The sequence below is a fragment of the Ctenocephalides felis genome, unplaced genomic scaffold (genome assembly GCF_003426905.1).
Source record: "Ctenocephalides felis isolate EL2017-DRISC unplaced genomic scaffold, ASM342690v1 CF-g0.4_SCAFFOLD_03572, whole genome shotgun sequence".
Classification (NCBI taxonomy): domain Eukaryota; kingdom Metazoa; phylum Arthropoda; class Insecta; order Siphonaptera; family Pulicidae; genus Ctenocephalides; species Ctenocephalides felis.
The window spans coordinates 25,232,685-25,247,974 of record NW_020539726.1 but is presented as its reverse complement, the minus strand read 5'-3'; the positions used below and the strand labels follow the sequence as shown (position 1 = coordinate 25,247,974).

The following is a 15,290-nucleotide window of genomic DNA, read 5'->3' as shown; positions in this document are numbered from 1 at the left end:
ATGGTATCATAGATATTATAACTACATGGACTGTTAGTCTAGCGCAAAATAAGTGCATAAAGATAGAAGGGGTCTGTGACGTCAATTGCTGAACGAGCGTTGCCGACAATCGTTGAACTTTCCCGATTGATTAAATGTTATATGTCATATGTCACGTGCCTAACCTAAAATAAAAATTTGTGTTTGAAATTGTTGTGAAATAATTATATTTTTGAAATAAAACTATCACAAATAATATTTGAATTACATTAACTATTATGATAAATATTATTAATATTATTTCTTACAAAATTATCAGTCATCTCAATTGCCATTATATTATTAAAACTAGCTGCAAACTAATGGATAGATGAATAGATATACAAATGAATATATACTAGCAAGTGTAGAATACTTAGATAAAAAAGAGATAAAAACTACAATATTAACTTGCATTTAGTACGATTTTCCATAAAAAATTCCATTGTCAATTAAAATGCCAGCATCAAAAAAACTATGTATTCTGTGTTTGGTTTTCTGTAATTTTTCTAATTTATGGTTGAAACAAACAATTATAATACTATATCCATAATAAAATAATCATTTTTCAGTATAATTGCAATGAAAACTAGTGCCGAATGGCATCGTACCTTAAGAATTCAAAGAATATTAAATGTTTTCAAATAGATTATTTTTTTCAAATTATATAACTTATATATGTTTACAGAAAACTTTTTTTTTTTTTTTTTTATTAACTCTTAATAAACAAAACTTAATCAATCGAATTTAAAATGGACGTTGTCTAATATTTATAAGACCTTTATAAACTGAATTGCAAAGTTTATGACATTAGGCTTTAGAACTTTAGCTAGAAAAAAATTAAAATTCAAATTATTTTCGATATTCAAAAAATTTTTTTTGGAAATTAGAAGCAATCGTTTTGTCAACACAAGTAGAAAGCTTTTTGAATCATTTAAATCGGATGCTTATTTCTCTCAAAAACTACCATCTTGCATGGTATCTACGAAACGGATGGGCCTGCCCTTGCCAAAAACTAATCACAAGTTCTCCTCGTCATTATGCATTGAATGTGTTTTTGGATCATTCAAATCGTATGCTCCGTTCTCTCAAAAACTCGATATCTATATTCCGCACTCTTTACACCGTATCTCCGAAGCGGCTGGACCTGCCTTTGCCAAAAACTAATCAGCACATTTCTCTATCAATAGGAGTCAAATATTTTTTTAATCATTCAAGCCGGTTAATCCGTGGGCCCGAAACGTGGACGAAAAGTTGTATCCATACATGCACACATGCACACATCTATATTTTTTAGGTATGCCAAAATGTTCAGAAACGATCAAAACGTGAAGAAATGTAAAAATTTTCAATTTCGATTTTTGGACGATTACAATAACTTACTGACATATGACATTTAATCAATCGGGATAGTTTCACGATTGTCGTCAACGCTCGTTCAGCAAGTGACGTCACAGTCACTTCTATCTTTGTACACTTTATACAATGGAAAACATATGAGGACTAGCAGTCCATGTAATATAAGGACTATGTATGATGTATATGAAATTATATGTTTTGATACAACCTAAAATAGTATAAATGAGAAATAATATATTTGAGTCAGAGACACTTTGTTAATAAATATTGATAGTTTTCTAACAGATTAGAACTTAAGAATCCTATGAGTTGTGATAATACTTCCAAAGTATTTTTTTAGACAGCCTCTCGACTGGTATTTTTAATATATTTTTTATGAAAAAATATTTCTATGTGTTGTAATTTGTATAATAAAGTAACAAATAAATTTTTTATTACAACTAGCTTGATTTAGTCTTATTGCTCAGCATGGAGGTTTTAGGTAAGAATTTATTTATTACAATTACTTTATTACGCCTTAGGTTTTTTTATAATTTTGGACCACATATTCGTATCATTAATTGTAATTAATTATACTATATTTTTAGGAAACCGATTCTACGCAGATACTACATCGATGGACTCTGAAAAAAAGAATACTAGAGAATGGGTATTCTCTTGCCCAAATTGCAAAAAACAATACGCTTATTTAAGCGCAAGGAACAAACATTATGCAACATGTAAACAAATCTACAATCCTGAAGGAGTTAATTCTGGAAAACTTTTTAAATGTCCAAAATGCTCTAAGTCATTTAAAATACGTAATAGTTTACATCGTCACGTTAAACTAGAATGCGGACAAGAACCGAAGTTTTGCTGTCGTTTGTGCTCATATAAGTGCTACCAGAAAGTTCGACTTCAAAAACATGCTTATGCAAAACATAATTACGTTTTATAAATAGTAATGGAAAAATATATATTATAAAAGGGTAGAGCGGGGCTTGAAGGTCCGCGGGCGAAAACGTCTACCACTGATATCTCAATAATAAATAACGTTAAGAATTTTTTAACAACAATATTTGAAAGTAGAGGGAAAAGGGTGATAATCAGCCATCACCTCGATTCTTACGCTGTTGCTATGGGGATATAAACCCAGATTTGAAAATCTATAACATAAGTATTTTTATTCGTTGTTAGTTTTTTTGGTTGTGAGCACTGTTGTTTAGTTTAAGAGACTTTAATATAATTTTTAAGTATAGGTTATTCAATTGTTTCATAAGATGTATTGTTAATTTTAAGTTAGATTTAACAGTTTTTTTTATATAATACCTATAAAAGCTGACACGTGGGTGGGGTAAAAAGGACTAAATAAACCTTTACCAAGGCAAAGGTGTAAACAATAAAAAGTAGTAAATAAAAAAATAAATTAAGTTAAAAAAAGCAATTTTGCAAGAGATAAATTAAATAAATAGTTATTCCAACTATGCTGATGAATATTTCTGTCGAAATACCAGATCAAGGTTGTATGCCTGTAAAAAATGTACCCATGAAATTTATATTTTGCATTGGTTGAATAATGTAGCTATTATTTCGTAAAATTTCTTTAAAATTTCCTTACTATTAAATATAAGACATTGGATCTGGTGCCCCCTAGTCGTCTCATTTTACCACGCCTATAGGGTAAAAAGGACCATGTGGCAAATTTTTGAAAAACAGAAAATATAGCACTTTTCTACAAAGAATGTAGACTAATGAATTAGTCAGAAGTTTTACTGAGCATAGTCAGACAGTTGTTTGTTTGATATGTGTTATTTATTGTGATATAATTAGTTTTCACAATATAATTGCTCAAGGACAAATTGGACCTTTGTGCCCCGCTTTGCACTATCTGATGTCTTCAGATATTTTATGATATAATGAACATTAGACTAATACCATCAGACTATCATTTTGTGCTGTCATAAAATGATCTTAAAAAAATTTTTTTTTCTATAAACAAAATCAGAAATATAATAGAATATCTTATATATCTTTGTTATAATAATAATTCAACAAAATTATTATAGTTTGAATGATTAAGTATACTTATATTGCCTTGTTAGTATTAATTTTCCCATTAATGTGTGGCGATATCAAGCAGGCTGGTTTTTATTTGTAAAAAACAATCGGACATGTCATGTATATTTTTGATATCGAAATATTTTTACAGTTAATAAATTTATATATTTTTTATGTTGGGAGTTTCTAATTTAATATATTATCATAATCATTACTACTCCCACATTGGTGACTCACGACGATGGAGATGAAGATAAAGGAGTTTATTTTTCGAAGATTTAAGAAAAATTGATTTTGACGCAGCACCATAATCACTGGTCTTCAGTGACGACCTATAAGGTATGTCCAGTCCAATCCATCATAGTTAACGCACTTACTATCTGGATCAGACTTCCGAGGTTACTCATTTGGTATACCCAGACCTCAGTGTTTATTGCTGACAGAAAAAATAATTTGGAGCCTGAACTTTTCATTGGAATGCAATTCAACCTCTCTTTCTCTGTTAACTCAACAAATCGTCTTATAATGCTACCTCCCATTATCGGTGACAACGACGAATCAAAACAAAATTTGACATAATTTATTGGTTTCCACAATTCTGGACTCTTATGTCAAAGAAACCAATGATCCTGATTTGGATAAAGAGCCAACTTCTTTCTCTGATCGGAACTCATCAGATACGAATGCAACGCTTGCAGAAATGGAAACTGTACCCATAAATTATGCATTCTAAACATTAAGTAATTCTGATATAACTAATACAATTAGATGGAGGCTGAATCTTAGAAGTTCACCGACATCGAGGTACAGGAAATTTTCCACATGTTTTTCATTAATCAGAACCTTATGCAGAATATGGAGTTGATGGCAGGTCGAATCACCACATACGGTGGACCTGCTGACGAAACATGGAAATTTGTAATTAACCAGTATTACAACACTGGTCTGCTATAATCTGCTTTCCCACCACATTTTTATAACGTGTTTCCCTGTGTTTTTTTTTAAACTGTGAGATCAACACTGGGCAGGGAGTGTGTGGCGATATCAAGCAGGCTGGTTTTTATTTGTAAAAAACAATCGGACATGTCATGTATATTTTTGATATCGAAATATTTTTACAGTTAATAAATTTATATATTTTTTATGTTGGGAGTTTCTAATTTAATATATTATCATAATCATTACGACTCCCACAACTTAATAATAATAATATTGTTAAACTAAAGACTAAACTTAAAATTCAAAGAGTTAGCGTATATTTTAGCATTATACTATTATTATGTATTATTATGTATTATATTTATAGTATTTATTTTAATTTGATCGATCATAAGTTAAATAAAACTTATTACACGAAACGCATCAGGTATATTTAGTGTATACTATATCTTTTCGGTTAAAATATATATTAATTACTACTTTATCATTAACATTTTATTATTATTTTCAGGTGACAGCTTCTATGAAAATACTGGGTACGATCAGAATAGTCAATTCTACGATATTAACGATCCAAACAATCTCTATATTTCACCGACAAGTTTTTGTTGTTCGAATTGCAACAGATTTTATAGGCATAAAAGGACTCTTCAGAGACATTTGAAATTTGAATGTGGAAAAGAAAAACTATTTAAATGCCCAATGTGTGCCTATAGGAGTCATCAAAAGATCACAATGCAGAAGCATTGCGAGAGAAGACATCAAAAATATATTTAATTAGTAATAATAAATAATAAATAGTAGTTTGCTCGAAGGCATATCCATGGTGTGAGAGCACCACAAAATCTATGATTTTCCTCCCCTCCCTTGTTTATTATTTCCATTACCGTTTTATTACCATTATTTGATGACCATCAATCACTTTATATTCGTTTTTATGATTTTTTTTCCAACTTGAGCTAAAAGAAAAACTATTTAAATGCCTATGTCTTCTGGTCCTGTGCTTCGACTTTCAGTTCTCTGCATTTTCCCTTCTTGCATAAGTCATCATCAGTAGTAGATAATAATTATTACTAAACGTTGAAATCTATATATAAAACAAAACATAATTTTTAACTTTCCGTAGGGTAAATTATAATAATCGCAAATGAAAATTTTTATATATGTTTACGTTTCAAAAGTTTCTGAATATTTTGGCATACCTTAAGAAAAATCGATATATGTGTGTGTATGTGTATATGTGTATGTGTGTGTGTGCGGATACAAATTTTTGTCGACGATTTCGGGATAACCAATCAACCGATTTGAATAATTCAAAAAATATTCGATTACTTTTTGGTATAGTGCAGAAATTCCGATTATATCCTAGGTATCCGCTCATAGAGTTGTGCGTGAGCATGTCGTTTTAGCTCAGTTGGTTGGCGCGTCATCGCAATTTTTGTTCGCGTTAGTTGATAAGAAAGTCAAAACAGATCTGGTTTGAATCCCACCTATTTCTGACTCTTCAAAAGAAATACGGTCTACAGATCATTTTAATGTAGGGCTTTAATGCGGAGTTAATGCAATAACGGAAACTTGTTCGCACAAACATACTTTATATTTTTTTGCTTTGAACCCTATCTTTTCAAAATCGGTATATTTTAGCTATTATGACGACTGTTACTTGGTACCTTGGCACAACCGTTCCCAGTCTCCCCTAATAATTAATACTACAAAACATATATAAGTTAACTCACTATAATAAAAATTTACGGTGATATTCCAGAGTTTTATGAGAGGCTAGTAATAAATTATTTAAAATACTTTAAATAATATATTAGATTTTATTATAAATATACTAATTAGAGAAATATTTATTCATATATTACCTATATGTAAATACTGTAAATATTTTTTTTTTATTTTCTTGAGAACTATTTCAGAATAATGAAGATAAATCAGTTATTTCGAATATATTTGAATTTTATTGACCAAGTTTAGACAGATGTTTCTCATTCATTTGTATTTTTTCATATATTTTTAATGGATTATAATAAGTTTATTTGGTAATTGGTTTATTATAATTTTTGTAATAAGTAATTGGTCTATCACGGTTTATTTCAAAAATGAATAATAAATATAAGTATTTTAGCAAAATTGTATATAAATAAATATAGGCCAGAAAATATAACACATGAATTTTTTTGTTTGGGATTTTATAAATTTTCAAAACATATTGATATAAATTCAAAGTTTTGTTTCTATCAATGCTGTAAATATAAATGTGCAATTGCTAATTTGCTTCTAAATTATATTTTATATTTTATTTTATTATTAGAGTAACATTGAACATGGGTTTTAATTTTATTGTATATAACTTGTATTGTACACATAAAAAGCATGTAAGCTGTATAAAGTTAAATATATCACTTATTTTTCAGAAACAGTTTATAAATATATTGGTGGAATATATAAATATTGCACATATATTTTATTACATTCTATTGTACATATACAAAATCATTGAATTTGCTTGTTCATTCACTTTCATAGATTCGAATACTATTTTGCATTAAATAGCGAAATGTCTGTAAAAATTTCTTCTACCTTCTATCCCACATATCTATTAGTTTCACTGATTTTTTGTACCTTCAAAAAACATATTAAAATATTTTATAATTCCAGGTAAATTTCGCGATATGCAAGCTTTTGTCGACATGGCAACTTTCTTTAGTCAACCAAATATAAGGAGAAGATTTTCCAAAACGGTTCCAACCATGGAAGACGGTGTTCCTAAATGGCAGTGTCCAAAGTGCCAAAAAGTCTACAGACACAGAGAAAGTTTACAAAAACATTTAAGACTGGAATGTGGAAAAGATCCACAATTCTTTTGCTCCATGTGTCCTTATAAAAGTCATCAAAAAATCAATCTTCAAAGACATGCTTTGAGACATATCAAAGGGTATTATAAAAACTGTTGATGTCGTTGATAATTGTTGATAATTATTGTTAGATAAGTATTTATTCCTATTTTTATACAAAGAACTGTTGTATTTTTAGAAAAAAAATAATAAATACGTATATTTTAGTTATCTTTATGTAAAATAATATTAGTAATATATATTTTAAGAGGGTTATAATGGTTTTATAGTTGTTATTAATTAATAAGTTTAATTTATAGAGTTGCATGTTAGTGAATCTACCTCAGGATAAAGTCTATATATGTATATATCGTTGAAATATGTGTGATTCAATCAGGCAATACATCAATTAAAAAACTGTAAAAATTTATAAAAATTTTATTATACCAACATGGTCTGGCAGATATCTTAATTTTCAATCCTATCATCCAACTAGCATGGAAATTGGTACTATCATCAATTTAGTTGATCATGCTATTCTACTTTCAGATAAACAATGTTGAATTTTTAACATATCCTTAATCCATAAAACTTTAATAAATAATTGCTATCCCTCAACACAAAACACTATCATCCCTCCCTCGTGTCCCAGAAAAAAGAAGATAACAAGTTTGTTGGCACTATATGTCTTCCATACATTAAAAATCTTTTCCCGTTTTGAAAAAAACTGTTTACTTTTGCGAATTTGCGTTTAGTCTGTAATATTGATCGGACTCGGAATTTTCAAATTTAAAATCACCCACAAGTGTAAATCATGCCTCTAACATTGTTTATAAAATTGACTGTAAGAACTGTGAGGCTGCTTATGTCGGCGAAATGGGACAACATTGAATAAAATGCCTGAAACAACATTTTAATAACTCCAAAAATAAAAATTAGAATAAAACGATGATAACGGACCACATCATAAGCTTGAATTATTGTTTCAATTTCGATGTTGCTACAATTTTAAATCACGAGTCGAACGTATCACAGAGACGCTTTTCAGAATCATGTTCTATACAATTGTACAAAAATAGTATAAACAAGAGAAATGATACTTCTTCGCTGAGAATTATCAAGTAGTTTTAAACAGTGTTTCGAAGTTCATTTTTTTAAAATAACCGCCCATTCCTGACATTTCAAGATTGAATCTCATATATATATAATATTTTTTGGTAATATATTGAAAACAAAAGGTAGGTACGATTCGCTAATATGTTTTTATTTAATATTAAAATATCTTTACAATTTACAGTAAGTTTAGTTAATACATATTCTTATATATTATGTTATTTACAATTTATTGAAATAAATTATTACAAATAAATATTTGTTCACTACAGTTGCATACATATATATGATATTTGTTACCTGTTTATTCAGTGTGTTTCAGGTAACAAGTTGATCGATATCCACTAAAAACTAATATTACAAATATTTTTGTTTCAGGTAGCTCTACCGATTTTGTCTATGAACAGTTCAATATGACTACAAAAGGAATCTTAAACCCGAATTATCAAAATCATGTTTGTGAAAAATGTAACAAGTCTTATGCAGCACACACGTCTCTGAAAAGACATTTACGTTTTGAATGTGGAAAAGAACGTAATTTTTTCTGCAATTATTGTTCTTACAGGAGTCATCAATTTTGTACATTGAAAAGACATTGTTTGCGAATACATAATGAAACGTTGATGACTTATAACGGTTATAATGCCCATCAATTTTAATCACTACTGCCACTCTAGACAGGCCTATGAGTTAAGTTAAACTCCAAGTCGATTCAGGGATGAAAAGCGTGAGAAATTTTCCAACGATATGGAAACTTTATGTTCCAGAGGTTTCTGAACATTTTGGCATACCTTAGAAAAAATGGAAGCATGTGTGCGTGTGTGTGTCCACAATTTTTTGTCATCCATTTCGGGCACGGATCAATCGATTTGAAATAGTAAAAAATCATTCGATTCTTACTGATTAGTTTTAGGTAGAGACGTGCTGATTAGTTTTTGGCAAGGACAGATCCAGCCCGTTCGGAGATACGAAGCATAGAGTGCAGAAATAGAAATTAAGTTTTTGAGAGAACAGATCATCCGATTTGAATGATTCAAAAAACGTTTAGATCGTAATGATGAAGAGAAATAGTGATTAGATTTTGCCGAAGAAAGGTGCAGACGATATAGGGCTAAATGTGCAAAAATTGGTAGTTTTTGAGGGAACGAAGCATCCGATTTGAATGATTGGAAAAACCTTACACTTGTATTGACAAAAAGCAAAAAAAAATATATTTTTTTAATTTAAATTCTAAAGCTCACTTGGAATAAGTAATTTTAACATTTTAATTCAGTTTATATAATTTTTAGAAAAGTGTAACTCCGCTTCATTAAGTTTTTTTTATTTACTTTATATTTATTTTATATAAACGTCATCGTCCAATTTATGAGCTTATATATTTTGTCTATAAAATAGAATATTGAAAGTTACAGTATTTATAATAATATATTTGAAAACCTTCAACATTTTTCGTATATTTCATTACAATACAGGAAGTTCCAGCAATTTGCCTAATGGCACGATGGCATACATCACTAGTTCAAATGAAAATTGATATTACTACTGCATACCAAGTTACCCGCGGAAGTTTGAAATCACAACCTTGTGTGTGTGCGAGTGTGCGTGTGTGCATGTAATGTATACATTTTTCCTATACTATTAGTTTATTCTATCTGAAGTTTATTATAAATTGTATAAAATGTTTATTGTATATTTATTAAATTAAATGTATACATTTTAATATAATATATATTAATATTTTTAATTATTTAGTTATCTGACCTTAAAGATAAAATTATTTTTATGAACTTTTGAAACAAATAAAAAAATCTTTATTTGTTTAGTTTGAAACAAATTATAAAAAAATTAAAAGATTAAATCATAAAAACTATATTTTATTACTACTTGCAAATAAACATAAATAAGATAAAATGAAAATGATCTATTTATATGAAATTGTGTTGAATTAGTTCTATAAATAATATTATAATTAAATAACATATACTATTTTATTTAAATAATGTATTTATATGTACATTAAAATTTGTAATAAAATTTACAAACAACAATTTTCATCATTAAAAATGTTTTTATTATATTTTTCAGATTATCTGCAGCTTTAGATGAAATGATTATTTTTAGTTACAATTTGTGTTGTGTTTTATTTTAAAAAATATAACTATTATTATGTAATATTATAATTTATGATTGTGCTTTCTGTTTTATGTTATATTTTTGTTTTTAGATAGATTGACTAATTTTAGGTAAGTTTGTTTGTCATTATTGTTTTTTAAAAATCACTTATATTTCTTTTACATTTATCAGTTGATTTTAATATTAATATTTTTTATTAGCGTTGTTTGATGAAATTTTATTTGTTTATTAAATATTAATAATTTGATTAATTTAAAATTCTTCTATTACTGTTCTTTTATTTGAGTAAATGTATATTTCAGAAACAGTATCCTATAGTATACAGGAAAATTTAAAATATTCGATTTTTGCAAATAAATAACATTTGTAATGTAACATTTTTTAATAGCAGTTTTAGATGTTTTTACTAATTTAGTTGTTTGATGTTTCAGATCCATCCAGCTTAAATTTTGATGACTTAACTTTTTTAACCTGTTCGAAGTGCTGGAGGTCTTTCACGGAGTACCTGCCTTTCAACCGCCACATTTTGAATTGTTCTGCATCTCATCCAGAAGTAGATGAAACTAATAAGAAATTTCAATGTCTAAAATGTGGAAGAAGGTATATTAATAAAATCAAATTTTGTGCCTTTTATATTTTTAAAATATTCCAGAATTAATTAGTTCATTCAGAACTTTCGACTAGAGTTTGTACTTTTCCTAGAAAACATAATTCTATGGTCTTTATTTAAATTTTACATCGTTTGTCATGTTTCAAATTCTTGTCATTTAATTTACTTACATTATTATGATATAAATAAAAAATATTACTAAACCTAAATGATTTATTTTATTACAGATACAAGAACCAGTGCACTTTGTCCAGCCATATAAAATACGAATGTGGTAAAGCTCCACATTTTTCCTGTCCAATTTGCCATAGAAACTTCCACGTAAAGTCGAATATGAAAAGACATATGAAATATATACATTCTAAAGATGATATCATAACAAATTGAATGATTCCAAAGCTTAACCTAGTCATTTTATATTTAATAAATTTAAGTATACTTGTAGCATATATACATAGATTTATTTAGTTCTTACTTTAGACGTTTCTAGTCCAATTTAGCCAAACTGCATAGGTTAGTTGATTTAGTTATATTATGACTTATTCCCAAATTATGATCTTAAAAATCTAAAAATATTTATTTTATTTTTATGAAATATAAAGACAACATTTAATGGAAATATTTTAAATTACTTACATAAATATTTTAAGCTTGTGGGTGGCGTATGTTTGTGATTTTTATTTTATCTTAATTTTAGATTGCATTGGATTTTGAATCAATATATATATATATATATATATATATATATATATATAAATTATTTCAAAAGTTATAGTCTGAATTTCTTATAGTCTTTTCATACCAAAGTGTTTCCTCTATTTCTAGTTTGAATATTTATTGGGACTGTAAATATACCAAATATGTATGAAATATCTTTATGCCAAAGATAAGAAAATAGTTATATATAATTTATTTTAATACAATAAATTAAAAAAATATATACAAATAAATATTTCAGATTTTTTTATTGTTTGTCTTAATTTTTCAGAGAAGCGCAATTGCAGAAATAGAAAATAGTTGGAAATAATCATTAGCAGGATTTGTACATGTAAATTTATTTTGTTGTGTTAATTTTAGAAATGAATTTTGTTTAATTAATTTGAATTTATTTTGTGTAAATGATATAAATAAATGAATCTTGGAAATAAAGCTATTATTTTTGGTACATGTGCTCTTTAGTTTCCTGATTTTTTATCTCTGGTTTATAATAACTTGATTTTTATTTCAGAGTTTTTTCATTAAAAATTTTTCTTGTGTCATTATTTTTCTAATTATATTTATTTTTCTTTTTCAGGGGTTTCAAAAAACAAGGACACAGAGAGCTACATATGTCTCAGAGGTGTTAGAAAACCAAATTTTTAAGTCGAAAGAAATATACCCATTATTCTATATAAGTATATTATTATATTAGCAGTATGGTGACACATATGAAGTTGCAATGTGGGGTAGAACCTCAACTCAAATGCGAATATTGCAATAAAAAGTTCCCATTCAAAATAAATTTTGACAAGCACCTTAAAATTTACATTTAAAAAAAATACAATCTCATTACAGATGCATTCAAAGAGCTTTTATTTTAAATATGAAATGTGATTTTTTAACAAAACATTGCACAAAACTGACAAACGATAGCCCTCATCGAGATACATCAAATAGCTTTTAAATTTCTGAAAACGGTTCAGGCGTTTTTGAGCAAACGTCGATGAAAGGTCTAATTTTAACAAACGCCAAAAAAACGATACTAATTTTTTAAAATTAAACGATTTGTCGTAGGGCCTTCAAGTTTTAGTATGATATAGATTCTATAAGACCATGGTATCTATCGTCAAAAAAAATTCATAAAAATCATCGAAAAAATTTGTTTTAGCATTTTATTACAAGAGAACGACCAGGGCGATATTTACCAAAAACTAATCAGGTCGATTTCCAACCAATATCTTTCGAACAGTTTTTGAATTTTCAAAATCGATTCAGAATTGCGGGCTGAAACGTGGACGAAAATCTTTCCACTTTTCTGCTATTTACAAAGAAGCGGCTTGGCTGATCGTCGCGCAAAATTGATAAACGCTAGTCCTCATCGAGATACATCGAATGGATTTAAAATGTTTGCAATTGATTCAGCCGTTTTTGAGAAAACTTGGATTTACGGCAAAAAATCTGTTCACACACACACACATACATACTTTTTTCCAAATTTGGTCTTATTCGATTCAGAATGGCTTGAAACGTCGATAAAACATAAATTTGTGTCGGATTGTAATAAATATTATTTGTTCTACTACAGATAGGTTAGCCATTGGGTTACCATCCAAAATATTGCGTACAAAGAGAAGTTCAAGCAAAACAACTCATAGAATGTAGTCAATTTTTTTTTCTAGTATACTTGATTTTTTTTAGTAGTAACTGACGTGTGCGTGATAGTACTTACTATATTTCTGTCTTGATTTGTTCTTTAAACCAATATTTTTTTCTTGATTTTCAGAGTATAGAAATCATCGTCCACTCACGAGTCCTTACAAGCTTCGCAAGAGTGCCCTTGTAATGCATACAATTAGCAAATATCAGTGTACAGAATGCCAGAAAAATTATTCAACACTGGGAAGTCTACAAAGCCATATTAAGTTTCAATGTCAGAAAGAACCACAATTCGAATGTATTATTTGTGGCAAAAAGTGCTATTATAAAATAAATTTGATTAGGCACTATGTGAAGCATGAAGTCAAGCAGAAAAAATGAAATCGACTTTAGGCATAGAAATGTTGAAGTAAATCTCGGCAATATTAGGTTTAGCCATAGATATTTTATATTTTGTCTGACAAGTCATTGTGGCAGACTTGACGATTTTTGTCTGACAACTCTCAAATTCGTTAATTTTATCGACTTCAACGATAGGAGAGACTGGGTACGGTTCTGTCAGGGTACGGTAGTGACAGTCGTCATAACAGCTGACATAGGGTCTATCAAGTTTGATCAAGAAATCATTGAAAGATCAAGTATGTTCGTTCGAACAAGTTTCCATTATTGCATTTAGTCTGTGCTCTACATTAACATGATATGCAGATCGCATTGCTCTTAACCATCTTTGAAGTGTGGACTTTGAAGTGTGGATGATTTGATTTCATGACTAATTTTATGACTTTTTAGTTTTTACAATGTTATTATAAATTATATTAATTGAATTAATTACAGTAAAATTCAACACTAAAACGATATTAAGCATAACATTAGTATTATGAAATGCAATAACTTCAAAAAAACAATGTTATGATATTGAGAAAGTCTATGTGAGATTTGTTCAATTTTAATTTAGACAAGTGTTCAAATTATCATTTATTTTTCTCCCAGCTAACTGGTGAATTAACATAATTATGGCAGAAAAAAGTTGTACAAATGTACCCAGTCTTCACTATTATTAAAATTAATTACATATGAAATTAGTTTTTCTAATTAATGGTTTATTTAGCAATAACAAAATAACAATATTTATTTGATCATACAAGATCAATATTTCTTGTATAGTATACTAAGATAGGAATATACTAAAATAGGAATCAAATGATCTTTATAATTTGCTAGTTAATATGGATGTATTGAATATTATTATTGTTATTGAATTTAGCTAGAATTAGTAATAAATATCTTATATTTTGACTGATTACTTTTCAATCGAATCTTAAATTCGTTATCTTAATTTCTTATATTATTACTCAATACCTTAATAATTAATTAAGGTATTTAAATTGTTGTTTTAATAGTCCAGTCATTTGGTCGTTTTGCCGGTACAGTACTCCGGGAATTCTGAAAATTAGTAATCTTATAGATTTCGAGGTGCTCTTTACGAAAATCAACTTTGCCACCTCAAATTTGAACGGCAAGTTGCCGCCATATTGAAAAAATGGCGTCAAAAAACAGCTTTTTTAAAATATCTCCTTTCTGGCTCATTCTACGATAAAAGTATATATGTACGAATTAAACTAGAGAAAATTTTCTACAATTCCTTAGAAAACCGTTTTTTTGTAAAATTGATAGTTTGAGAGTACGGCCGCCTCAAAGTCTTTGCTGCTCTCGCCGTAGTGTCAAATCTGTCCATATGTGACAGCACTTCGAACTTGACCACATTCTCTCTAATAATTAATATTTTCAATGTTAAATTAAGCGAATAAGATCTAGAAATAAAATAATTCAAATATTTTTCTGTTTTTTTGCTGATTTTTTAATGCTTCAAGCTACTTGAAGCTATA

At 28.1% G+C, this 15,290-nt stretch overlaps 1 protein-coding gene across 1 annotated transcript in view; it reads left to right on the top strand.

The window, feature by feature from the left end:
* The first annotated feature begins 1,845 nt into the window (after nucleotides 1-1,845).
* LOC113388291 (zinc finger protein 425-like) overlaps nucleotides 1,846-15,290 on the top strand; it is a 50,200-nt gene continuing 36,755 nt past the window's right edge. Inside the window, exons 1-4 of the mRNA XM_026625688.1 lie at nucleotides 1,846-1,858; nucleotides 1,965-2,177; nucleotides 7,018-7,294; nucleotides 12,344-12,390. Of these exons, the coding sequence (XP_026481473.1) occupies nucleotides 1,846-1,858; nucleotides 1,965-2,177; nucleotides 7,018-7,294; nucleotides 12,344-12,390 (550 nt within the window). The remainder of the gene's footprint in view (nucleotides 1,859-1,964; nucleotides 2,178-7,017; nucleotides 7,295-12,343; nucleotides 12,391-15,290) is intronic.